This window comes from Melanotaenia boesemani, chromosome 9, assembly GCF_017639745.1.
Source record: "Melanotaenia boesemani isolate fMelBoe1 chromosome 9, fMelBoe1.pri, whole genome shotgun sequence".
NCBI lineage: Eukaryota > Metazoa > Chordata > Actinopteri > Atheriniformes > Melanotaeniidae > Melanotaenia > Melanotaenia boesemani.
The window spans coordinates 2,780,102-2,806,919 of NC_055690.1; the positions used below are offsets into that span (position 1 = coordinate 2,780,102).

The 26,818-nt window shown below is 40.7% G+C and overlaps 1 protein-coding gene and 1 long non-coding RNA gene across 7 annotated transcripts in view; one reads left to right on the forward strand and one right to left on the reverse strand.

Moving 5' to 3' along the window:
* usp32 (ubiquitin specific peptidase 32) overlaps positions 1–26,818 on the reverse strand; it is an 83,233-nt gene that overhangs the window by 37,887 nt on the left and 18,528 nt on the right. For all 6 annotated transcript variants that reach the window (XM_041994386.1, XM_041994382.1, XM_041994381.1 and 3 more), the window contains exons 2-9: positions 24,485–24,612; positions 14,968–15,073; positions 13,777–13,895; positions 13,489–13,648; positions 2,122–2,253; positions 1,873–1,980; positions 1,464–1,579; positions 1,263–1,325 (exon numbers count right to left, since the gene is read on the reverse strand). In XM_041994386.1, the coding sequence (XP_041850320.1) occupies positions 1,263–1,325; positions 1,464–1,579; positions 1,873–1,980; positions 2,122–2,253; positions 13,489–13,648; positions 13,777–13,895; positions 14,968–15,073; positions 24,485–24,612 (932 nt within the window). The remainder of the gene's footprint in view (positions 1–1,262; positions 1,326–1,463; positions 1,580–1,872; positions 1,981–2,121; positions 2,254–13,488; positions 13,649–13,776; positions 13,896–14,967; positions 15,074–24,484; positions 24,613–26,818) is intronic.
* On the forward strand, positions 976–19,283 carry LOC121645736. The gene is made up of 4 exons (XR_006011501.1): positions 976–986; positions 5,392–5,396; positions 13,466–13,470; positions 19,031–19,283. It is a non-coding gene; the product is annotated as an uncharacterized LOC121645736 (long non-coding RNA).

Genomic DNA, 26,818 nt, shown 5'->3' on the forward strand with positions numbered 1-26,818 from the left:
CCAAAAGGAACAGATTATTTCTCAGTGTGAACCATCTTGGTGTCAAAATGAAGCTAACAACAGCGAGATTCCATCAGAGGTGGAGGCATCACCATTAAAGTAAGTGATGACGGAACACATTTTTTTTTTCTTTTTTTGCATTTAATTGTAAAAACACCTTTGAAAATGTGCTGCAGTGGAAAATCGACATGTGGAAATGATCTGGTCAAAGATTCACGAAGCTGAAGTGAAACAGGGCAGAGCTCCAGAGGTTTTAGTGAAGAGGTAGCTAAGTGTTTTTTTTTTTACCAACATTGTTTTTATTGAATTTTAACATAAAACATAATACAAAATAACATGTATAGAACAAACATGTCATACAAACAAGCACCCCTTATGTTCCATTAGTTGGTTGGGGATTAAGTCAACAAATTACACTCGGTCTTAGTTCAGGTTATACACAAAAAATATACATATATATAATAAATAGATACCTCTTGAGCTAAGTGTTTTTCACTGAGGTTCTCGTCATTCGATGAGGAATCTGGGACACACACCTTTGTCCCACTGTCTTCAAAATCATCTCCAGCTCTTTTTCTTTCTTTTGGGACGTTATATTATCCAAAAGTAGCCAAGAAGTGGGCAAAAACACTGCAAACAGATGGATCTGTGCATTTCTGTAAATCTGACCTACAAGGGGTAAATTTCCTCATAACTCCAGCTTCGATCAGCTGATTTCAATGATTGATCCTCATTTTAATCATGTGATCCAACAGAACTACACTGATGTCACCATGTTTACATCCATGTCACCAATCATCAACGTAAGGAGGGAAATATCTGAGAAACAGAATGACTGACACCTGTCTTCATCCATTCAAATCCATGTAACCGGGCAGAAAATAGTGATTTTGGGTGGGAAAGTGCTCTCAAAGCACTCTGGGAAATGGAGTTTTTCAGTAAATGTGGTTTTATGATGAAGAAAAATTTAGCTTCTTCTGCTTCTGGTTCAGTGAATCTTGGTTAGAGATGATGAAACTTCCAGTTTCCTGTTTTTGTTAAAGACATGGCTGGTGAGCCGGTAGATCCATAATTTGTGATTACATCTTTCTGCAGACGTTTACCTGCTCTTTTAATAGTCTGTTGTCTTAACTGTGTTTGATAGTCATAGAAATGGTTTAAATGGGTTTTTAGATGATTCTGGACTTTCACTGGAAACCACATGTCTATATTTACATTTCAGACCTGACGTTACACCCCGTGAAACCGGAGCTGTTCCTTACCTTGGTTGTATCGTGCATCTTTAGAATTCCCTCCACTATCTCCGATACACTACTGTGCAGCTCCTGTGAGGATAACAGAGCATAAAAAGTAAAAAGTTAGATGTAAAGCACTTTAAACTCTACAGAGGTGGGTCCTCCATGTGGGTTTACTCAGAGTGCTGTAATGATTATTCATCATTACAGCACTCTGGGTTTACTTACAGGGAGTGTGTCTGTACGATTGTCCTTCCACACCTCCAGCAAAGCCACAACCATTTCATGGAGTTCATCTCGAGACAGAACCCCATCACGGTCCACATCAAACACTTTGAAGCAAACTGCCAGCAAAACAGAGTAAAATGAGAATATGGCTAAAGGGGGTACGCCAACACACTTCCAACGTAATGGTAATTTCAAGCACCAGTGAAAATCGTTCTAACTGTTTGTGGCTGCACATCCCCAATCATCACTTTCCAAAAAACATTTAGTGTGATTTGATTTTCAGCTCCAGATGACAGCCACAGAGAAAAAAAGCTCTGTGCTTCTCATGATAAGAGGACCCGCTACAATCATCTGAATCCTCTCAGGATTTATTTTATCTACAACCATTTAAAGCTGAAGCGTGGCTTACATTTCTGCCTTTCAGCGATGGGCCCCCTACAGCACGCAGACAGTCCACAAGAGATCTCTTTAAAGTCAATGTGATTGTCTCGATTTTCGTCAAAGGCGTGAAACAAGCCTGTAACAGCAGATAAACAACAAAGATTAGATTATTAAAAAGAGCTTAAATTGTGAAGCCATTCTGACTCTGTAGTATTTACATGAAATGTAAGCCAACTATAATGTCTTTGAGTAATGTACTGAGCAAACATGGTCTTACCTTCACTCAGCGAGGCATGGATGGGAGGAGAGACCAGCGGGACAAAGGTTTCCAAGTCAAAGCGACCTGTTCTGGACTGGGCTTTCAGCAGCCAGTAACGCTTCTCCAAGTCTATAATATCAGACTCCTCCACTGCAACAGAAGAAGACGTAAAAGTTTAACACAGTAAGTTCATTTCAGCTCCACATGAAGAGATTTACTAAAGATGTGGTCAGGAGAGAAGATGAAGGTATGAGAGACAAGACAGAAACAGAGGCTTAGAATCAGAAACGTCAACGGACACATTTATTGAAAAATACTGTACATTTGTGATTACATACAGCTGAACATTAGGGCAATTTTCATGACTGACCTCATTTTAATCATGTGATCCAACAGAACTACACTGATGTCACTATGTTTACATCCATGTCACCAAACATCAACGTAAAGAGGGAAATATCTGGGACACAGAATGACTGACACCTGTCTTCATTCAATCAAATCCATGTAACCAGGCAGAAAATTGGGATTTTGGGTGGGAAAGTGCTCTCAAAGGACTCTGGGAAATAGTGTTTTTCAGTAAATGTGGTTTTATGATGAAGAAAAATTTAGCTTCTTCTGCTTCAGTGAATCTTGGCATGAGATGATGAAACTTACAGTACAGAGGTTGCTTCTCTGTGTACATGCCATGGGGTGATCAGGTGGAGCCATAGCTTGTTTTTGCAGACTTTGTTTACCTGCGCTTTTAATTGTTTGTCACCATAAATGTGTTCGGTGGTGATAGAATTTTTTTAATGAGTTTTTAGCTGAGACCCTGGAGTTTTGGTGGATACCACATGTCTATATTTACATAAGAGACCTATCGTTACACCCTGTGATACTGGATGTTAAACCCCAAAAAATGGGGTAAATAGGTTAACCATACATCAAATATATTTTTACATCTGAAAATCCATATTTTTTATTTCTCTTTTTATATTTTATTTCTGCATCATGTGATTTAATTTTTATTCTCAGTCTCTCATATTCTAAAATGCTGCTGTATCATTACAGTTTCCCAGTGTGTGATCAATAAAGTACATCTCAATCCTAATTAGCCTATCCTGGTTTTAATGTTATTAACCAGTGAACTGGGGTCAAAATGTTAATGGGGGCTCGTCTGGGATAGTTGCTTAATCTAGGGACTGATAGGTTAAGTACAGTAGCTTAGTAATTCTGTCAATAGTTGTTTCGGCCATTGGATATGGCGAAGTTTAATCCTGAGCAGTTTCTGGAAAGTTCCTCTCTTGATCAGCTGGACCAATGCTGTAAAGATGACTTGGATCAGGCTGCTGCCCACTTCTCCATCACCCATGCCAGCGATCAGCACCTCCAGTCCTCAAGTCAGTGTCCTGCAGATTTTACATGTTTCCCTGCTACAACACACTTTGTGTTAATGTCTGTTAATCTGGTTCAGGTGTGTTGCAGCAGGGAAACATTTAAAACCTGCAGGACAGTGGCCCTCGAGGACCAGAGTTACTGATCCTCGTCTTATCCTTAACTATTTTTGAAGAAAGAGTTTTGGGATTTGGAGGAGTTGAAGATTATGTTCTCCTCACTGCCTGAGGTTGAAATTCCTAATGTGTCTGCTGTGTCCCCGTCTGCTGGACCCTCCACTGAATGGGTGGTCAGGCATGAGCCTGATAGATGATAGGGTTAATGGCACCAAACACAGATATTTCCAAAAAAGACACTAAATAACAAAAACTATCTTTGTTAAAGTACTTTATGATAAATGGAGCAGAAACTGAGAATCATAAAAATCCAGAAAACTCTCATTATTCATGGTTTATCCATGAATAGTGAATATGATACCTGGAGGCAAGGGCATAGGTCTGATTTTAACCTTGGTAGGAACATAAAAGTGGCCCACAGTGGCCTCTGGAATATGAGTGTTTTTACTCATATGATAGATGTTCATTTGTAATATGTATTTCAGAGTGGACAGAAGATATAAACAAGCAGAAATTTTATTATCCAAAATATTCTATTCAAGGTTGTTTTTGTGGGAACAGTACTGGACAAAAACAGACCACAGAAGGAAAAATGTCAAATTGGAGGTGGGGATATCACCATTACTGGATTTTATAATTAATTACAGTACCAAACAGCAGATTTAATTAAGATTCCTCGATTCCGTCACTTTCCATAGAGGATCATGTCTGAACCAGATTGACAGATCACGGGATGAAAACAAAAATAAACGTGTGTCACCGCTTGTGTTGCTTTGTTTTCCTTCTGTGTTTTCATGGGACAGTACAGCAGAGGAAGCGTTATTCCCTCCAAACTAACATATCAAACCATCTTGGTCCAAGTGTGATGGTGGAGGACGTCTCAGCCCGTAAAGCAGGACATGAAACAGGAAATCCATCCAACATGTTTCCCTTCCTGCAGGAGAACTTCCAACCATGGCGTGTGTTCTCACGCATCGCAGGTTTGAGCAGAATAAATCATGTTGACGTGCAGAACTGTGCCGACTGCTGACTCACTGGAAACAGCAGTAGAGGAAGAAATGATTTCCGGTGTGAGTGCGTATTTATTGCCCTCTTACGATCAAACCTCGATTAGCTCGGTTCTGGTCTACACACACCTCTTTTTTTTCAAAATAAGCTATTCAGTAAAGTGAACAGTACATTACAAGTCGTACGGCTGACGTAACATGCATGCACAATAAGGATAATTTCCACTCGACATTCAGAATGTGTGTTTTCGTGCACGCTGATCGGAACAAAGATCGGTACAACACACCTCTCTTGATTGGAATAAAAATGTGATCCAAATGAGCATGAGCAGATCAGAATTGTTTAACTGGTATGTATACATGCAGCATTTTTATTCTGATGTGGCTTTTAATCCAAACAAACATGGCTATTGACATTAAATGCTATTGTTTTTTTTAGAATTGAGCTTACCGAACACCATGGCAACTTATGTTGCATCTACTGAATGTATTCATTTATACAAACCTAGTCAAAGCTAGCTGGATGTTTTTCCTGTGTTTCTAAATTCTCTGCTCAGGTTAAAAAGAAATGTTTAAAAGCATTTTTATTATGTAGTTTCCAGAAAGAAGCTGCCCAAGTCCAGGTAGAGGTCCTGCAGCCTTTTCATCCATTTTCTCTTTGAGAAATCCACAGTTAATATGTAAGATTTATTTATTCTGCACAGCAGAAGAGATTTATCATGACTTTACTTTGTTTTTATATTACTTTCTTATGTTGGTATCAAAAGATATAAATTTAAAAATTAGAGTTTATGTAATTTTACACATTTGTTGGGAAATTAATGCAGAAAAATTCTAAATTTTGTTTCTCTGACAATAATCATAGCAAGAAAATCTATGATCCTGACATTGCTGTCTGGGTTTTTAAAGAATACAGATACAACATGATAAACGTCAGATGCTTTATCACGAGTAGCTGCAGTAAAACTTTAAAAACAGCTAAAGTGACCACAGATGGAAAAATGTCAAACTGGAGCATCCATTGAGTCCCAGCTTTTACACTCGGCTGGTTTATGCTGTGAATATGTTTCAGATGAGGTCTGACAATAAGCCCATGTCTTGTACTGTAGTCACCACCATTCAGTTCAGGCACCAGTTGCTTAATCCTGGAGCCATACTGGAAACATCCTGTAGTCAAATGACAACCTCAGCAGCCAGAAAAACCTGTTTTTACTCTTACAGGAGCACCTGATGAGAAGCAGTGAAACATGACATCAAGATAACACATCAAGAGTCACGGGGGACTTATGTAATGACCCCTGACAGGAATGGTGTTTGACTCCACTTGTGATGAATTGATACGGATCAGATAAATATAGCATACTGTATGAGGCTTTGCCAGGGTCAGTGAACCAGTCTCCCCCTTTCAACATGCTAATCCACAGCTTAATGTAATAGGATTCAGCAGCTAGACAGCTAGCCACTGGCTTGAAACCAATACAAATGACATGTGTCAAAACACAGACATGCAATCAAATGGCAAAAGCTGGATGATGGCTGGACAAATACTGGTCACCAGTTCCAGTCAGATAGGAGGAAGGTGGCTTCAGTGGGTGTAGGACCAACTGGGAAGTTCCCCATCGCTGTAACTGTTGACTGTAATGCTTCCGGCTACCTCTGATGTATGAACTTCAACAAACTAAAAAGAGCCACTGAGAACAAAATCGATGTTAAGGAAAGCAGAAGGAAATGGCATGGAAGAAAATGATACAAGACTGATAAATTATTGAAGGTTATGGATTGAAGGGAGAAGCAAAGACCTTTCAGACTCATTGCAAACTCAACAGAAACAAAGTTAGAGCACTTCCTCCTAATAATGAAGCACTAGACTGTGGAGAACAAAGCCATGCCTACAAAACATTAAATATCAACTAAAGGGATAAAAAAACATGCAGAGAAACACTGTTTGTCACTCTGGCAATCTATTTGGAGATCAATAAAACTTCACAATGGATTCTCCATCCATACTTTCCCCCTCCATCTCTGGGTCAGTCCCCATTTCCACATCACTGCAGCCCCAGAGGTTAAATCAGTCATCTGTTTATGGCCTTCAAGTCCTTGTCATGATGGCAGACTTTCCAGTTTAGGCCAAATATTATTAGAGGCTGTTTGACTGTTGAGCCACAGCTTTGAAAACAACATCATATTCAAACAACACAGCTAGAGGGTGGAAGTAAAATGTAGCTAACGCCAAAAACATGAAGCTAAAAATGAAGCTAAAGCAGTTTCCCTGCTGGTCTTATACCCACCTAGAGGTGCAACTCTCTCAGAGTGGCAGCAAAGATACCATACCATTATCCAGAGAACATCCTTAGACTGGTGTTGCCACAACCTTCATGTAGCACAGTAAACTCCCTGCAACAAGACACTCGCAGAGGCTACGTCATCCTGACCGGAGGGCTGATGTCCCAGCGACATCCATCAGAAGACCGCAAGCTAGCAGGTGATTCACTGTGTTAAGCTCTGCCATGAGTCAAGCTTTACCTTCTTGTTCTGGAAAGAGTCATAAACCAGGAGTGTGTCAGTCACTCTCTCCAACACAGGCGCGCCCACACACACACACATACACGTATGTAAACACATGCTCACATGCAGAACACAAAGTTAAGAGGATAAACCGGGAGCAGGCAGATTAAAGACAACATCCAGGTTCACTGGACAGGACAGGTTCTTTCCAGCCCTCTGCTCTTAATTGGAAAAATAAAGCCTGTCTATATTTACTTGGCCTAAAACTCAAAATAAACCATCAAATTGTATGATTATCGTTTTATACAAGTGATCTAAGCATCAGAGGCAAAAAACAAGAAAAGAAAATACAAATACTTGTGGATTATCATTAATGCCAACATAAAAATCATAACAGAGCCACCTTTTCCCAGACATGGCAAAGTTAAGACAGGACCAAATTCATGAATGTCATCTGTAAACTGGAATCCTAAAAGGTATAAACTGTGTTTTCCTACAATTCCACACCAATTCCAAAAAATGTCAAAAATCTGCAAGGTCTTCCCTGAAAGAGACGTTGTCTGGATGGGAGCAGGTGTTGCTCTAAAGCCTCCATGTACTTTTCAGCATTGATGGAGCTTCACAGATGTGGAAGCTGCCCACGCCATAGACACTAATGCAGCCCCATCCCATCAGAGATGCAGCTTTTCACCTGTCCACTGATAACAAGCTGGATGCTCCCTCTCCTCTTTAGTCTGCAGGACACGCCGTCCATGCTTTCCACAAACTAGTTCACATCTTCATCCAGGTTTCCACTTTGCCTCAGACCGTTTTAAATGAGCTTTGGTCCAGAGAAGACGGAAGAAGCTGGTTCTGGATCCTGTTCACATCTGGCTTCTTCTCTGCATGATGGAGCTTTAACCTGCATTTGTGGGTTTCAGGGTGAACTGTGTCCACAGACAGTGGTTTCTGGAAGTCTTCCTGAGTCCATGCAGTGGTTTCCAGTAGAGAATCATGTCTGCTTTTAATGCAGAAGATCACCAGCATCCAGCCTTGTCCCATGCACACAGAGATTCCTCCTGATTCTCTGAATCTTCTGATGATATTCTACACTGTAGATGGAGGATCTTCAAAGTCTGAGGAACATTTTTCTGAAATTGTTCCACAGTTTTAGATCCAGTTTGTTTCAGATTGGTGAAGCTCTGTCCATCTTTCCATCTGAGAGACTCTGCCTCCTTTTATACCCAGTCATGTTACTGACCTGTTACCAGGTAACCTGGTTAGTTGTCAAATGCTCTTCCAGGTGTTTCTGGTTTGTACCAGGTACTTTTCCAGCCTTTTGTTGCTCCTGTTCCAACTTTTTCCAGACGTGTTGCTGCATCAGATTCACTATCAGCTCATATTTTCATCACATGGTGAAATGTCTCAGTTCCATCCTCTGACATGTTTTTATCTTCTACTGGGAATAAAATATGACTGGATGAGGTTTATAAACGATGCATTCTGTTTTTAATGTCACTATACATAAAGTCACAACTTATTTAGAGTTGAAGTTGTGCATTCCCTGGAGCTGGACAGAAATCAGTACTTTCTACACCAGGACCTTCTCTCTAGCTATTCACTGTTGTATAACTTGCTATTTCCTATCATGAAAGGATTAATATTTCTAACAAATCAGCCACCTTAAAGATTATTTTTCAGAAGTCATACCCATTAAACAATCTCTGGCATTTTCTGAGATATCAGCTCTACACAACAAAGTCAGATGTGGGAAGAAGATGTACCCGGGGGACTATCTGCTGCAGATCACGAGGATAGAGCACAATGAAGCACACACACATTTGATAAGCTTTCATCAAATATGTGAGTTCAGAGAAAACATTTTTTAATTCAAAATCAAAGGTGAAAACACAAAACAACCATGTTTGAGGATGGTCAAGTAGACAGTAGGAATTTATTTGGATATACTGGATTAAAAAATACCTAACAAGCCTTTTCCTTCTATGTTGTACCCATTTTAAGAAGAAATCTACATGTTTGCCACCTGCATCTGTCTCTAAATGCTGCTTTTAGTTTCTACGTCACTGTTGTGGGGAATAACAATGTAATTCATTAGTACACCTTTCATCCCGTGGGCAGGCTCCAACTCTCATGTATTAGACAGCTTCTGCTGGTGGTGCCTCTTCATCTCATCACAGACAGAATGTTGCTGTGATGTGCTGCAGCCTCGGTAGGTTTGTACTGTAGCACATGAACCAGTTTTTAGCCTGCTGGTCGGCTGCAATCATGGAAATCTTCCAGCACCAAAAATGAGCTCCCAAAGACCAGAAAAAGGACTTTGTCACCAGCTTTACTTCAACACAGCCGAGTCTGAGCTTAACTTCAAATGACCAGAGTCAGCAGCAGCGTTCTGCTACTTTCCATGTCTGAGTGACGGCCATGCTGCTGGAACAAGTACATCTCCCATCTCCCAGAGACTGGATTAATAAAGCTCATCTTATCTGAACTTCAATAGTAAAACAGAAGAAACACATACAAATACATATATACTACAGTCTTAAAGAGCTGCAACCCTCAGTCTTCTTACATCTAATTACTTAAACATATATAAAACGCATGAGTAAACTAGTCTGTTCTTCATCATCACTTTTATTGGGTTCAGTCTTCATTAAGCCCAACAGTTCCAGCGGTAGCTTGATATAAACATTAGCATGCTTTATGGATGTCGCTATTAAAGATTCACTTTGCAATTACTGTCAGGGAAATAATAGATTGTTCTGCATTAATTAATTTCCCATCAATTTAAATGTGTAAATTTACATCAATGTTCCTTATAATACATTTAATTTTTAGGTTTAATTTATTTCAATCTTTTGATGCCAACATAACTAAATAATATAAAAACAAAGTGATGTGTAAATAATAAATAAATCCTACATATAAACAAGATGGAAAGGCTACAGGACCTCTACCTGGACCTCTACCTGGACCTCTACGTGGACCTCTACTTGGACCTCTACCTGGACCTCTACCTGGACCTCTACCTGGTCCTCTGCCTGGACCTCTGCCTGGTCCTCTACCTGGACCTCTACCTGGACCTCTACCTGGACCTCTACGTGGACCTCTACGTGGACCTCTACCTGGTCCTCTACCTGGTCCTCTACCTGGACCTCTGCCTGGACCTCTGCCTGGACCTCTACCTGGAACTCTACCTGGACTTCTACCATGGCCCTCTACCTGGTCCTCTACCATAGTCCTCTACCTGGACCTCTACCATAGTCCTCTATCATGGTCCTCTACCTGGACCTCTACCAGGTCCTCTACCTGGACCTCTAACTGGTCCTCTAACTGGTCCTCTGCCTGGACCTCTAACTGGACCTCTGCCTGGTCCTCTGCCTGGACCTCTACCAGGACCTCTACCTGGACTTCTACCATGGTCCTCTAACTGGTCCTCTACCTGGACCTCTAACTGGTCCTCTGCCTGGACCTCTAATCGGACCTCTGCCTGGTCCTCTACCTGGACCTCTACCTGTACGTTTAACTGGACCTCTGCCTGGACCTCTACCTGGACCTCTACCTGGACCTCCACCTGGTCCTCCACCTGGTCCTCCACCTGGTCCTCTACCTGGACCTCTACCCGGTCCTCTACCTGGACCTCTACCTGGACGTTTAACTGGACCTCTGCCTGGGCCTCTACCTGGTCCTCTACCTGGACCTTTAACTGGACCTCTACCTGGTCCTCTGCCTGGATCTCTACCTGGACCTTTATCTGGTCCTCTACCTGGTCCTCTGCCTGGTCCTCTACCTGGACATTTAATTGGACCTCTACCTGGTCCTCTGCCTGGATCTCTACCTGGACCTTTATCTAGTCCTCTACCTGGACCTCTGCCTGGTGCTCTACCTGGACCTCTACCTGGACCTCTACCTGGTCCTCTACCTGGTCCTCTACCTGGACCTCTACCTGGTCCTCTACCTGGTCCTCTACCTGGACCTCTACGTAGACCTCTACCTGGACCTCTACCTGGACCTCTACCTGGACCTCTACTTGGACCTCTACCTGGACCTCTACCTGGACCTCTACCTGGTCTTCTGCCTGGACCTCTGCCTGGTCCTCTACGTGGACCTCTACCTGGTCCTCTACCTGGACCTCTACGTGGACCTCTACCTGGTCCTCTACCTGGTCCTCTACCTGGACCTCTGCCTGGTCCTCTACCTGGACCTCTACCATGGCCCTCTACCTGGTCCTCTACCATAGTCCTCTACTTGGACCTCTACCATAGTCCTCTATCATGGGCCTCTACCTGGACCTCTCCCAGGTCCTCTACCTGGACCTCTAACTGGTCCTCTAACTGGTCCTCTGCCTGGACCTCTACCTGGACCTCTAACTGGACCTCTGCCTGGTCCTCTGCCTGGACCTCTACCAGGACCTCTACCTGGACTTCTACCTGGTCCTCTACCTGGACCTCTAACTAGTCCTCTGCCTGGACCTCTACCTGGACCTCTAATCGGACCTCTGCCTGGTCCTCTACCTGGACCTCTACCTGTACGTTTAACTGGACCTCTGCCTGGACCTCTACCTGGTCCTCTACCTGGACCTTTAACTGGACCTCCACCTGGTCCTCTACCTGGACCTCTACCCGGTCCTCTACCTGGACCTCTACCTGGATGTTTAACTGGACCTCTGCCTGGGCCTCTACCTGGACCTTTAACTGGACCTCTACCTGGTCCTCTGCCTGGATCTCTACCTGGACCTTTATCTGGTCCTCTACCTGGTCCTCTAATTGGACCTCTGCCTGGTCCTTTAACTGGACCTCTGCCTGGTCCTCTACCTGGACCTCTGCCTGGACCTCTACCTGGACCTTTAACTGGTCCTCTACCTGGTCCTCTGCCTGGTCCTCTACCTGGACCTTTAACTGGACCTCTACCTGGTCCTCTGCCTGGATCTCTACCTGGACCTTTATCTGGTCTTCTACCTGGTCCTCTAACTGGACCTCTGCCTGGTCCTCTGCCTGGTCCTTTAACTGGACCTCTGCCTGGTCCTCTACCTGGAACTCTGCCTGGACCTCTACCTGGACCTCTACCTGGACCTTTAACTGGTCCTCTGCCTGGTCCTCTACCTGGACCTCTACCTGGACGTTTAACTGGACCTCTGCCTGGACCTCTACCTGGACCTCTACCTGGTCCTCTACCTGGTCCTCTACCTGGTCCTCTACCTGGACCTCAAGCTGGACGTTTAACTGGACCTCTACCTGGTCCTCTACCTGGACCACTACCTGGTCCTCTACCTGGACCTCTACCAGGACCTCTACCTGGACTTCTACCCGGTCCTCTACCTGGACCTCTACCTGGATGTTTAACTGGACCTCTACCTGGACCTCTACCTGGTCCTCTACCTGGACCTCTACCTGGACGTTTAACTGGACTCAGGAGGCTTCTTTCTGGAAACTACATTATAAACTTGTTTTTTTTAGAAAGCAGGAAAACGTCCAGCTAGCTTTGACTTCCAGCTGCTGTTTGACACAGAAATAAAGAAGCTGGACCACATATCTGGAACTAAATACACGTTCTGCTACAGACCATCAAACATGGACCAGTAAAGACCTCACGTCCAGTCACTGATGCTGGAACAGAGAAACTATCCGTCATGAAAGGTCATTTTTTTTTGCATCTGCATAATGTAACATTGAAGTCACAGCTTAGCTTTGTGCTACAAGCTGCTGGTTCTCCTGCAGGAGGGGAAACATGTTGGATGGATTTCCTGTTTCATGTCCTGCTTTACAGGCCGAGACGTCCTCCACCATCACACCTGCCTCATTTTTCCAGAAGCAAACACAATTACACATGGACAACTTTATGTGTTTGGAGGGAAAACTCTTCCTCTGTCACATTTCCCCACTCTAACACATCTCCTCTGCAGCTAAACAAAAACAAAGCAACTTTTGGATGTTGTGTAACTTCATGTTTCAGATATAATCTTTCATGGAAAGTGAAGTTACTGAAGGATTTTAACACTAAATAATTGTGGCATTTATACTGCAAATGTCCCTACATACAAATGAAAAAATAGAACAGAAGCAGGATGGATTACCTAATGAATAAGAAAACCACCTGGAGCAACTCAGATCAAATTAATGTAGTGGAATACAATTTAATAATAAATAATATTAATATTTAACTTTTATAATTGATTTACAGCTTTTTAAAAAGTCATTTCCCTTCAGTGATGAATTTATTTCACAGCTATTCCACAGGCCTGTTAGCTCTGGTTGGTATTTTCCAGATATTTCTGGTATATAAAAACAAAGATGTCAAACATTTGCTTGTATGGTGATACATATGAAGAAAACACATTCATGTTGACACTAAAGGCAGTCGGAGTGTTTGTTTCTTCAGGGACTTACAGTGTGTGACACCAGCCAGAGTCTGGTAGAAAGTGGGCGTGTCGCTGTCATCTGTTAGTGTGACACACACTCCTCCAGACAGAAGCCACCGGGACAAAGTGAAGGCCTCCTTGTTCTGTAGGAGCCAGTTCCTGAAGCGCTCGTAGTTTACCTTGTCGCTCTGCAGAAACAGCAAGGGGGATAAAAAAAGACAAACCACCCATCTGTAATGCACATTTATTTCCTGGAAGAACGTTGCAGTTTGCTGCAACCTGAAGCTAGTTAGAGATGTGACTGGTTTTAACCCACCTCGATGAAGCACTTCTTAAGGGAAGCTGGGATTTCTCCATCCAGGACCTGCAGAACTGCTTCTATATCTTCCCTGGCAGCATGACCACCCAAATCACTGGCAAACAGGCTGAAGAGATCTGTGAACACACAGCCTTTCAGAAAAGCATTCCTTTATCACAGGACAGCAGTCCTCTAGCACATGGCAGCAGGGAGGATGATAAAAGCTGTCGCCATGACGTCCTGATGCATCCAGCTTTTTACCTCACAGCCACAGAAACAGAAAACCCTTCTTGTTTGTTGACCAGCAGGACAAACAGTAAAGATAAAATAATAACATAATATACACTTCAGTAAATGACATGTAAAGATAAAATTTAAAACTCAAATGACTCTCCTTTTACTTTTTACTTATTTTGTTCATCCAGATGAAATAAACATTCAGGTGAGTCTCGATGTCATGTATGAACAAGTCTAACAGAGTTACTGTGTGAACAGAAATGAGGGTTACCTGAACAGTTAAGTCAATCTCTTCGTCTCAGTACACATGGACTGGAGGGGAGTCTAGTTTTGGTCTGGGGTTATGAACTGTAAGATAAAACCAGTTCTCCCACCACAGGAACAACAAGGCCTTGCTGAACAGATCAGCGTGTTGTTTGTTTCTCTGGGTTGAACATTTCTGGCATTTCAGCAAGTTAAAACATGACAACTTCAGCTTTTTGGAAGAAATCCAAATATGGGTTAATATGGGAGTGTACAGGAGCAGCTGGAGGGAACTCCTTGGATTTTGATGCTTCTGGGAAAATTAAGTTCAAGATTTGTGGTTCTAAAAGTCAAAGTGTGTAAGAGAGGAGACATCTGCCGATGTTTTGATGGTCCAAAAATTGTGGACACAGCAGCAGGTTAAAATGTTTATGTGATTAAATTCTGCTCCATACACACTCATAAACACCAAATCACTGAATCTGAAGTCGATCTTTGAATGTGAACTTTTCTGAAACTGTTTAGGACATGAAACAAGACAATAAAGATGAGAAAGTCTGAGCATGCTTCCCCTGAATGCTTTGATGTTTGAATGGTTTTAATGTCTTAACTATGTTGAAGTGATGGATGTACGGAGGTCAGGGGGAGGATCTGAATCAGTGTATGAAGGTATGCAAACTGAACGTTGTGACGAGTGAACACAGCATTAGCTTATGAGGAGGGACTTACACTTGGCTTTCTCCTCATCTCTGCCCCTGGTCAGAAGCACCAAACCCACGATCAGATTGTTAAAGTGCAGCCCTTTAGACGAGCCTCCAAATGAGGTGTAGATCACCTGAAAAAGAAGCAGAAAGAAAACTGTTAACCGGTCATGAGACATGACATTCACAGAGCAGATGACAGGGAGGGTCAGTCAGTGTTTAGAAGAGAGATGAAACAAGACAACTTGGCTCCTTTCCTTCAGTGCTGTGTTTGCTTATTTAAATGAGCTGATAGTATAAAAATAACGCAGTGATGGGGAAGAAGAGTGTGTTACGTCATGTGCTCACATATAAAAACATGTAAACAACATTAAATGATGACGGCCGTGACCAGTGAATTACGGCTGATATGTTAATGGTAAAAGGACTGTATTTATATACCACTTTTCTAGTCTGGTTGCCCACTCAGTGCCATCTACGAGCCAAATTCAACTCTTCCTCAACACACTCACAGCCCTTTTTGTCTGTATGCATTTTACAGGCTCTGCTGTGTGTTTCTATCTACTGTGCACTTATTCAAATTAGTGATGGCTGGTATGTGTCTGATAATGCAAACACCTGTTTAAACAGCCTAAACCAGGGGTATGTAAAGTCAGTCCTCGAGGGCCGCTGGCCTGCAGGTTTTCAATGTTTCCCTGCTCCAACACATCTGACTCAAATTACATGGATTTAGCAGCCTACAAAGTTCTGCACAATGACTTATTCTTTTGAGTGATGTGTTTTTATAATCACAAACACACAAGAAAATCTGATGACATACGTGTATCAGGTCAAGATTTGTCCACGTTGTATTAAAGCTGCAGTGACTGGACAACATTGTAAGGAGGTGCAGAATGAGCGAGGATTGGCTGAATTTACGTTAACAGTTCTGATCACAACAGCACAGATTCCTGGAGGGACTGGAGAGGGGTGGAGTCGGCTGAAAGCAGCTGCTATGAACGGAGGTGGGAATTCGTGGTAAAAAAGGAGTTGCTGTATTGTTTCTCTGGTGTTTTGACCATAGCAAGGCACCGACTTTTAATTAGGATGACGTGACACCGTGACGTTGTACCAACTTGTTAAAAAAGGACGTACATCTCCGTTTAAAGCCAACCAATGAAGACTCAACAGACGAGATAAAACTAGGCCTCACGTTATAAGATTACTGTTTCTCTGGAACATTTGATGGATCAGTTATTATCTCTTTAGTTCTGCTTGGACCTGATACATGAAGAAAAATGGGCTCATTAGTTTGCTACAGTAGCTCAAATAAAGGAGTGGGAATATTAGGAAGAGTTTTGTAGTTTAATAACTGAAAACTAGGTTTACTAATATTTCATGTTGCCATTTACAGAAGTCTGAGAAGAACAGGTGTAATCCAGCAGCTGGGATAAAATGAGTTATATCCTCTACTGTCCACTTTCTTCAGGTTAAAATAAAGGTTGAGCTTCCTGGACCAGTTGGTGCCTTGAGACCACTTCCAGACACATGAAATTACTGGGACGTGAATACATGTATGACCCAATCATCCTGGCTTTCTCTTCTGGGTTACATGTGCCTGCCAGACAGTGCCGATGTCGTTTCGTGAGGCAGCACGCTGCGTGGCGGTATCTGCAACCATGCAGAGCTGACTTGCATGAGGTGACTCTGCAGCCTGCGAGCTGATGGAGCATGTCCTTGTCAGTAGGTCACACACACCAGAAAAGCTTCACTTGTGGTTTTAAAAGAAGGTCAATGTGTGTCATTGTCTGCAAACGCCCCCATCTGCTGCCTCCTGATAAGCTTTAGGACTTCTACAGCAGTAAAAATAAATTAAATAAATATAATATGCTAATATTTCAACATATGACGACCAGAATAACAGCAAACAATAAATACATGTAGTCATTCACCTGCTAGAATAAACTTTTTTTTCCACCGAGCTGATGAGTCATATATTGAATATATTGATGTAAATTTACAGGGAGGTTATATTTCAATAAGAAAAAAACAACCACCTCATCTTCTATGTGACAAAATAACTGACTAGGTGTGTGAACAGTGACAGTACAGTACATAAAGCGTTAAGGGGAACTCCATCAATCCCACTGTAAAGGTTATTTGTCACGGAAAGTACGAGTCAAGCTGAGCAAACAGCTGCAGTTCTTCTGGTTTCGAGGACCTTTGTCAAATGTGAGAAAAAAACCTAAAGATGATGTAACGTTAAAGGTTTGGGACTCATTTTCACAAAGAGGACCCTTTCCTCGTCTTTGTGGCATCAGCGTCTGTTTTCTTTGTTTTATTTACCTATTTTTATTTTATTCTATTTACTATTCTATTTCATTTTTATTATCAATGTCCATTTTCTTTTTTTCTATTTTATTTAATTTTTTTACTTTTTATTATCAGTATATTTTTATTTTTAACGTATTTATTATTAAATTTATTATCAACTAATATTATTCAATTACTATTATTATTATCTTCTTTTTCCTATTTGTTTATTTAATTTAGTCATTAGTGCCCGTTTTCTGTATTCTTTTTAAATTGATTTATTTCTAATTTTAACCTATTTTAGTTATTTTATTATCAGTGCCTGTTTATTCCTATTTCTATTTATTTTCTATTCATTTTTTTTTTTTTGTTATTGTCAGGATGAGATTTAATTTTTTATTTATTTATTCTTTATTTTATTTACTTTTTAATTATCAATCCATTTTCTTTTTACCATTTTGTTTCTAAATTTTCTATTAATTTTATTTTTCTTTAATCTTTTAAATTTGTTTCTTTTATATTTAATTTTTTTACTTTTTATTTTCTTTAATTTTTTTATTTCTTTTTTCATTTAATTAAATTTATTTTATTTTTTTAGCCGTGTCTTCTTTTTACTTATTTATTTTAAATGATCAGTGTACTTTATTTTATTACATTTTATTGAATTTAGTAACTTTTTTGGTGTTCTTGTGTAGCAGCAGCAGCTTCAGAGCCGTGCCTTCCTCAGGTCCAGCACTCACTTTAAATGAACCTCAGGGTTAGGGTGAAGCCACATTTGATAGAGTGGGGGAAAATGTGCGGGTGATCTGAACAAATTTGGAGCAGTTTGTATCTAAACTCGTTCATTTCAGAAGCTTTTTTAGTATAAGTGAACTCCTTCGGCTGAAATGATGACACTGAACAAATATTGTGCAGACCAGATTTGACTATTTAAAAACACAACATCAACTAAACCAGAGTCGTCTTCTGATTCTGATTTTCTTCGATAGAAATCTGTATACCATCATCAGAACTCCAGGTAATCAAACACACAACAGACCGGACGCTACAGACGTCTGTTTTTCCACTGCTGATTAAGCTCAAACTCTTTTATTTGTCAAAAATCTGCAACAAGCAGATTTCTGCTGCAATCTTGCATCTAGACTGCGGTCACCCGGTAACAGCTGCCATGGTGACGGAGAAGGAGCAGCAGAAGTAAAGTGGGGGGAAATGCCGCGAGAAAAAGAAGACGTGCTGCAGTGTTGAATGAAAACATGTAAGCTGGTTGTTTAAAGTAGTCTGAGAGCCAAGGAGAAAGGATGACTAACACTGGCTTTACTGATGCACTCTAAGGACACGCCATGTGTTGACACTGTATCCTGAAGGTCTGAGCAATGAAGAGACCTCGGCTGCATCATACATTTGTTTGTTGTTATTGCTGTGAAGGATGTGTGCAAAGATATCATGAGTTATAAAGTCACGCTGCAACTAGAGTAGGAGCCAAATTCCTCAGGAAAGCCCACATGCTGCAACTAATCAGCGAGGCAAATGATTCACTGTCATGTAGTAATTAAGCTCTGAGGATGAGAAATGAGGCGTGCGGTGCACTAACCAAACACAGCAGCATTAAATAATGTGGAGGAATCACACTTTCACATTCTTATTATTCATATATTCAAACAGAAAATGTTCAAAATGTTCTGGCCAAAATTATTACTGTTGTTTCTGAGATATATATACATATATATAGGCAGGTCTAGAAAAGTTCTGATGAGGGGCCAGGCAAGGGCACTGATCAGGAAAAGGTTGGTTCAAATGAGATATATGGGCCATTCTACAGAATTTGTGCAAAGTCCAGAGTTGGAAACATATTTTAAAAAGATGTTTTTTTCCAAAAACCTCGTCCATACATATATTGCACCATATTTCTATGGTACATATCTAGTAAAGGTGCAGTCAAATTTCATATATTAATGTCTGTCTGTTCTTGAAATGTTTTTCCACTCCTGAAAGGTGTCACTACCGTAACATAGAAACACACTGCAATAAAAATCATTATATTAATCTGTTAATATTGTGTGTCCATACATCCTCTAAAGAATATTTTTAGAAATTTTTCATAAAGGGTTTTACAACTAAATAAATTAAAACTATTTTTTAAACAAATTTTGAAGTTTATTTTCTAAGACTCATTAAAATTTAAATGCAGTCTTTTTTGTAAAATAAATGACACTGATCATAGAGATCTCAGAGTAAATTAGTTGTTAAATTGAATTTACATTTAACCAGCAGTTATCATAAAATGTTATTTAATGACTCAAATATTATTTTATTTTACAAAACATTCAGCGTTACGGTAGTGACAGCACTGTTACGGTAGTGACAGCACTGTTTTGGTCATGACCACAGTATTATGTTTGCAAGGTTGCATTATTTCCCCTCAACCCTATTGCTTAATTTTAACTCATAACCAGCTTTCCAATGTGAATTTTACAAACACAAATGTTTCTAATCAATAAAATGAGGTTATTTACTATTGAAAAGTTATTTATTTTACATTACTTCAACCTCGTAGCGCATCTACTGCAACATGACAGTAAAACAACTAAAACAAATATGACTATGTCTTGACTAGGTTTAAGGTTTTGTGTTGGGCAGTTTTCTGATCGATGAACTTTAGATGTGGGTTGTCTGCAGTCTTGTTGATCACTCTGTGGGAGCTGCCTAGTGTTATGAAAAAGAAGGGTCTTTCTGATATGCACAGGAACTCTGTGCTTCCTTACTTCCTTCTGAGTTTTTGATCTTGGGGAACATTTTGACTTCTCTCGATTCATACACAATCTATAGCACCGTTTTCTATATTTTTCTCTTTTCCGTTCAAGTTCTTTAATCTTCAGCTCAAAGATCTTTATTTTTCTGTGGGCACGCATTACAGAACGTCTCTTATTAATCTTATAGGAAGTGTGTGGAGTAACAATCTCACTAGAAATGTGTGGAAGTTGGGGAGGTGTGGGTGAAGACATGGCAGAAGGCGTGGCAGAGGGTGTGGGAGGTGGTGTGGAAGTTGTGCACAATCTCTCCATCTCTCTTTGACTTTTCACCAATACCCTGTGATGTTTTTGTCTTTTTTGCCATGATCGTCTGACCTTCCTTTGCTCCCTGTCAGATAAATCACTGATAGATTTCACCTATCCTTCTTCCTTTCGTTTCTTGTTTTGTTCTCTTTCCTTCTTTAAATATTCTTCGTACTTCTCTGGGTCTTCCCTCAATCTTTTTCTGTATTCTCTCACCCTCTCTGCTCCACTCTTTTTATGTTCTTTTGGCATTACTGCTTGCTTTCTCCCAGCTTAGCTGTATAACGTGAAATATAAGTCAGCATTATCATCATGTTTATCATATTAAACATTATTTAGCACTTTTAAGAATGAAATGTGTTTTACAAATCAAATATATTATTAATAGTATTATGTTTGAAGAGTATATTGTAATAATAATGATCAAACATTGCCTTAATTATGTGGAACATTACAAGTTGTCACTACCGTAATGATTATGTCACAACCTTAACGTTACAGTTTGTTACGGTTGTGACTGTTACGGTTGTGACATTTTTAGCTAATTCCTAGCATAACTCAGACATGCTAACAAGTAAATGGCTAGCAACAGATGTTTTGAACAGTTGTACACACAACAAAAATTAATTTTTTGGTTTGAGCCCCCAAAAGTGTACTTATTTGCAGATAATATGTGTACGGTTGTGACAGTTATTAATGTAACATACTGATATTCAGACTTTGGAACACATTTACTTAAAAATGATGAGAGGTAATCACTCACTATGCAACCATGAGGGACAGGGATGCAGTGTGACTTCCTGGTCAGAACTTCAGGTGTCTGACTAACACTAGGCTCCACCCATGAAGCAAAATGACTCGTGTTACGGTTGTGACATAAAAGTGTGGGACACCATTTTTTAAAGCATGCTTTTGTCGTTTTAAAATAATTTCAAAATGAATCTAAATATTTTACATTCTGTTTAAAATAAACCAAACATATATTTTAAAATACAGCATTGGAAAAAATTACAAAATTCTTTTAGGTATTATTTTTATGAGTTGAAATTTAGGGCTTAGAGATTGGGACAACTACTTCCCAATAGAAAGTACCTAGGAAGGTAGCATAAATGATGATTTTCTATATATTTGGCTTAATTACTATCGAGTTACAGTCTTGTGTTTAACTAGATAATACCATAATCTCAGTAAATATTGAAGGTCTGAATTTTTAATTGTTTTGTTAAATAGTTTTTTTTATTGTGGGACAGCAATTTGCACAAATTTGGTAGAATAGCCCATATATATATTTTTTTAATAATATTTTTTAATATAGGGCAACAAGAAACAAACTTTACCATGCCCACCGCTGCCACCCATCTCCACCTAGGAGACAACTAGACGAAGAACAGACTGGACACGTAAGACTGCAACCGTGGAAGCTTTCTCTACAACTTAAAATGTGGCTTTTCTAAGTTTGTCAGTGACATATCTGTCACGTAAACAGCCTTATATTTAAAGCCAGTAAGGTTAGCGTATGTTACAGTGAGCTAAAGTTAGCTAATTTTACAGTGAGCTAAGGTCAGCAAACGTTTCAGCGAGCTAAGGTTAGCGAATGTTACAGCAAGCTAAGGTTAGCAAATGTTACAGTGAGGCTAAGGTTAGCGAATGTTACAGCGAGCTAAGGTTAGCTAATTTTACAGTGAGCTAAGGTTAGCGAATGTTACAGCAAGCTAAGGTTAGCAAATGTTACAGCAAGCTAAGGTTAGCTAATTTTACAGCGAGCTATGGTTAGCGAATGTTACAGCAAGCTAAGATTAGCAAATGTTACAGTGAGCTAAGGTTAACGAATGTTACAGTGAGCTAAGGTTAGCTAATGTCACAGAGAGCTAAGGTTAGCGAATGTTACAGTGATCTTAGGTTAGCAAATGTTACAGCGAGCTAAGGTTAGCAAATGTTACAGTGATCGTAGGTTAGCAAATGTTGCAGTGAGCTAAGGTTAGCGAATGTTACAGCAAGCTAAGGTTAGCTAATTTTACAGCGAGCTATGGTTAGCGAATGTTACAGCAAGCTAAGATTAGCAAATGTTACAGTGAGCTAAGGTTAACGAATGTTACAGTGAGCTAAGGTTAGCTAATGTCACAGCGAGCTAAGGTTAGCGAATGTTACAGTGATCTTAGGTTAGCAAATGTTACAGCGAGCTAAGATTAGCAAATGTTACAGTGAGCTAAGGTTAACGAATGTTACAGTGAGCTAAGGTTAGCTAATGTCACAGCGAGCTAAGGTTAGCTAATGTCACAGCGAGCTAAGGTTAGCGAATGTTACAGTGATCTTAGGTTAGCAAATGTTACAGCGAGCTAAGGTTAGCGAATGTTACAGTGATCTTAGGTTAACGAATGTTACAGTGAGCTAAGGTTAACGAATGTTACAGTGAGCTAAGGTTAACGAATGTTACAGTGAGCTAAGGTTAGCTAATGTCACAGCGAGCTAAGGTTAGCTAATGTCACAGCGAGCTAAGGTTAGCGAATGTTACAGTGATCTTAGGTTAGCAAATGTCACAACGAGCTAAGGTTAGCGAATGTTACAGTGATCTTAGGTTAGCAAATGTTACAGCGAGCTAAGGTTAGCAGATGTTACAGTGATCTTAGGTTAGCAAATGTCACAGCGAGCTAAGGTTAGCGAATGTTACAGTGATCTTAGGTTAGCAAATGTCACAGCGAGCTAAGGTTAGCGAATGTTACAGTGATCTTAGGTTAGCAAATGTTGCAGTGAGCAATGGTTAGCTAATGTTACAGCGAGCTAAGGTTAGCGAAAGAAAAAATAAATGGTGGCTCAATTTGGGGGGATTTAACGTCAGGCAGATTTAGACAGTACTGTATTTATAAAAGCAAGATGTCAAGGTATTGCATATTAGATGTTAGGTGTAGCTTTCTGTAAAATCCAAAAACTATTGTGGACATGAACATTTGTGTTAAAACCTCTTCAGTAACTCTGCAGGTCATTCCTCATGCATGAGTTTTATTCAACATAAATGGACTTTTCATCTGAATCACTGTCCGAAGTAAATTTTTCACGCTAATGTACAGAAGGTGCCAGGGTAATGACACCACGATAATTAAAATGAGTGGTTTTAATGGTTTTCACTTCTTTGTGCTGCGTGGTATAGGTGTGGTGCAAACAATAGGCTAATTAAAGCAGGCTATCATTTCATATAACCATCCTGCTAGTTTCCTCCTCTGCAACACGAGGTGAATAATAAACAAACAACTAGAAAGGCGGTGCTGGGGCAGAAAAGCCGATCAGCTGATCACCGACAGCCATGTCATGATTCAAGGAGTAACAGGAGAGGGAGGGAGGGAGAGATCAACTGGAGCAGCAACGTTTGCGCAAAACTACGCAAAGTAAAAAAGAAGAAAAGAAAAAGTGTGGGTGTTGGATCCTCTCACCATGAAAAGTGCCACACCCCCCACCGGTGCGACGCCCCTGTATGGGCATATAGCCTACCGTAGCCTATCTCAACTAGAACCATATTTCATCTTAATCACCTTGGTTGCTGCGTTACCAACGGTATATGCTGACTTAGGGTGCGTAATGTTCAATGTTAATAATGTTTAGTTCATTAGGCTAACGTTACCTTTTCTGAGTCATTTTAGGGCAGCACAGAACATCTTTCGAACTCTTGGTAAACTCCAGAAGCCGTCAACTGTCTTCTCTGTGCTGGAAATCCGGCTATGTGGCTTTTCTTTTGATAGGCCTCGTGCATGTAGAGGAGGAGCGGGCGAATCAGCTGTCGTTGTGTGTGCACGTATCAAAGATGCTGATCCAGACTGAGTGGTTGCGAGTCACTGATAAAGACGTTTCCTAAAATATCCAGATTTTATGCTTGAGACGGCGTCACGAAGGGGCGGGTGAATCCGTGGCGCTACCCACACTTTGGTCTTTGTGTGGGAAACTCAGATTCAATGTTGATACTCATTCCAGTTATTTTCCCAATAGCTGGATTCTTCCCACAATTAATATTTGTGAGTAAATATTCACTTTAATGCAAACGGGTTGTCCCACATTTATTTCCCACATTTATTTCCCATGACTGAAAACTCACTGATTTCCATCGTAAGTCATATAGCTCATATTTCCTGAAAATCAGGAAGCATTTATCATTCTACACAACTTTCCCACCTCAATCACATGCCATCTTTGCATGACATCACTGTGGCTCACCTCTGCAACTTTAGGGGGAACTCCATCTCCGAGCACTTCCCTGTAGAAGCACTGCTGGCTCATGTAATATGAGAGGCCGCTGGTTCTCTTGAAGGCATCTTTCAGCCGCTTTAGCTCCACATCAGTAACTAGTGAGGCACAGAGAGAGGAGGAAAAGGGTTAAATTAGGAGGCACCCTGACCCTGGGTATGATCTGCAGCTGTATGTGAGGCAGCAGTGATTCCCTGTAAGGAAAAGTAATAAATGAATGAATCACATGCAGACAGAGGAACACGTTGTGACAAGCTGATTCGTTGTAAATATGTTATACTGTTGGCTGGGACCATGTAAACACAATTAGGTGGCAGAAAAAAACACCAGAAGCCGACACCTAACTGGTATGAAAATGGTCTACATGCACTGATAAAGACCTGATCGGGTAATAAGCAGCCAATCATTGCTTGTTTCTAGAATATTCACTAAGTTCTGATTCGTGTCAGCTGGCAGAGTCTCTCCTATTTGCATGTGCAGCACAGAAAAAGGGATGTTGGAGGAAGCTGCAGCAGCATGGCAGAACCTGCATCATGGGGAGGACAGCATCTTCCACCTGTTGCTCGATAAACTAAAGCCAGATTTATTCCTAAAGTACAAATAAACTTATTAAAATGAGCAACGGTTTCATAACAAATAACAGGCTTAGAGATACTTGAATGAATCCCCAGCTGCAACAATTACCTTTTCTGCTCTGCTGCAGTGCAGCACACTCAGTCCTATTGTGACTGCATCCAGATCCAGCTCTGATGGAGCTTTCCAGATACAGCAGCTACTGCCCTGAGCTGGGAGTTACAGCCAGCCAGCAGAAATGTGCTGGAGGTAACATCGTCGCATGGATCAGTAGGTCGACTGACCCACAGGGATTAAAGACGACTTCTGACAGCCAAGGTTCCAAGCACTTTGAGTATTATGTTTAAAACAGGTTCAAACCATAGTCAACAGGGTAGATTATATTATTTTCTTCAAACAGTAGAGCTGGAGTTTATTGTAGGGATGTCACGATTACTTTGTTTCATAATTAACTGCAGTATTAAAAGCCAAAATTATTCATAAAGATCCCTAAATCACAGAAGCTGAGCTTATTATTCTTTTAATCGTTACCCCGAGACAACGATTAAAGATCTTATCTTGGAAATCTTCGTGACTCTGCATTTGAATAACTTGTTTTCTCGAGATAACAAGAAATTATCCCCTTATCACGAGAAAATGGCGTTAAGAAAACCGTGTGAACACGGCTGTTCTCGGCTTCCGTACTAAACAGCGTCACTTTCCTGAAAAGACTTCGGGTGGATTCACGTTGCATTCAATAAACATTATATTATACAGATGAGAAAACAATGAAAAGGTAACTTTCTCTGTTCCAGCAGCAGCAGCTGGGTGTGATATTAATGTCTTATCAGAGGTGTGTTTAGTTCCAGATGTGTGGTCCAGCTTCTTTATTTCCACTGTTCAGGATTATTTCTGTCAAACAGCAGCTGGAAGTCAAAGCTAGCTGGATGTTTTCCTGCTTTCTAAACAAACGTTCAGAAGCATTTTTATAATGTAGTTTCCGAGAGACCTACAAGGACTGTCCATGTGGTTTTACATATTTATAGTGCTGGAAACTAACAGCGAATAATCTGATTATTTCTCTGACAACTCTGAGTGCAGACCTCCTCCAAGCCGCTGTAATGGATGTAGAAAAACTATCTCCCCATGGCAAAAAAAAAAAAATCCTGGATCCAGACGGTGATCCAGATCACCCCCAAAGTCAAATCACTTGTTCCTTTATTCCATTTCCAAGATTTCCTGAAAATCTAATTAAAATCTGTCCATTGCTTTTTGAGCTATGTTGCTAACAGACTAACCAACACCACCGATGACCAGGGAAAATCTGGAATGGTGACATCTCTACCTGAGTGTTCACCTGGACAGCAGACTGAACCAGAAGGGAAGGGACAGAGCACAATCTACAGCAACATTTTCAGCACATCTTTTGTGTTTTGGTCTGTTCAAGCCACTGCACAGCAACCAGCTGGAGCAGAAAGAGAGAATCAACACGTAGATCCTCCACAAACCGAGATCAAACAATGAAATGTGTTCTACAAAAGGTTTCTTCACCTCCTCTGCAGCAAAGAGCGACAGCAGCTCATTCCTGCCAGTTCAAAGCAGTGACTGCATAAAGGGACTCTTCGCTAATTTGTTTTTTATTGTCTGTTTATACGGCAACACCAGTACTTCCCTTACGGGATTAATAAATGATCCTTCACTTCAATAGCTGCAACACATAAAACTGTTATTCGTGCAGATCACATGGAAAAG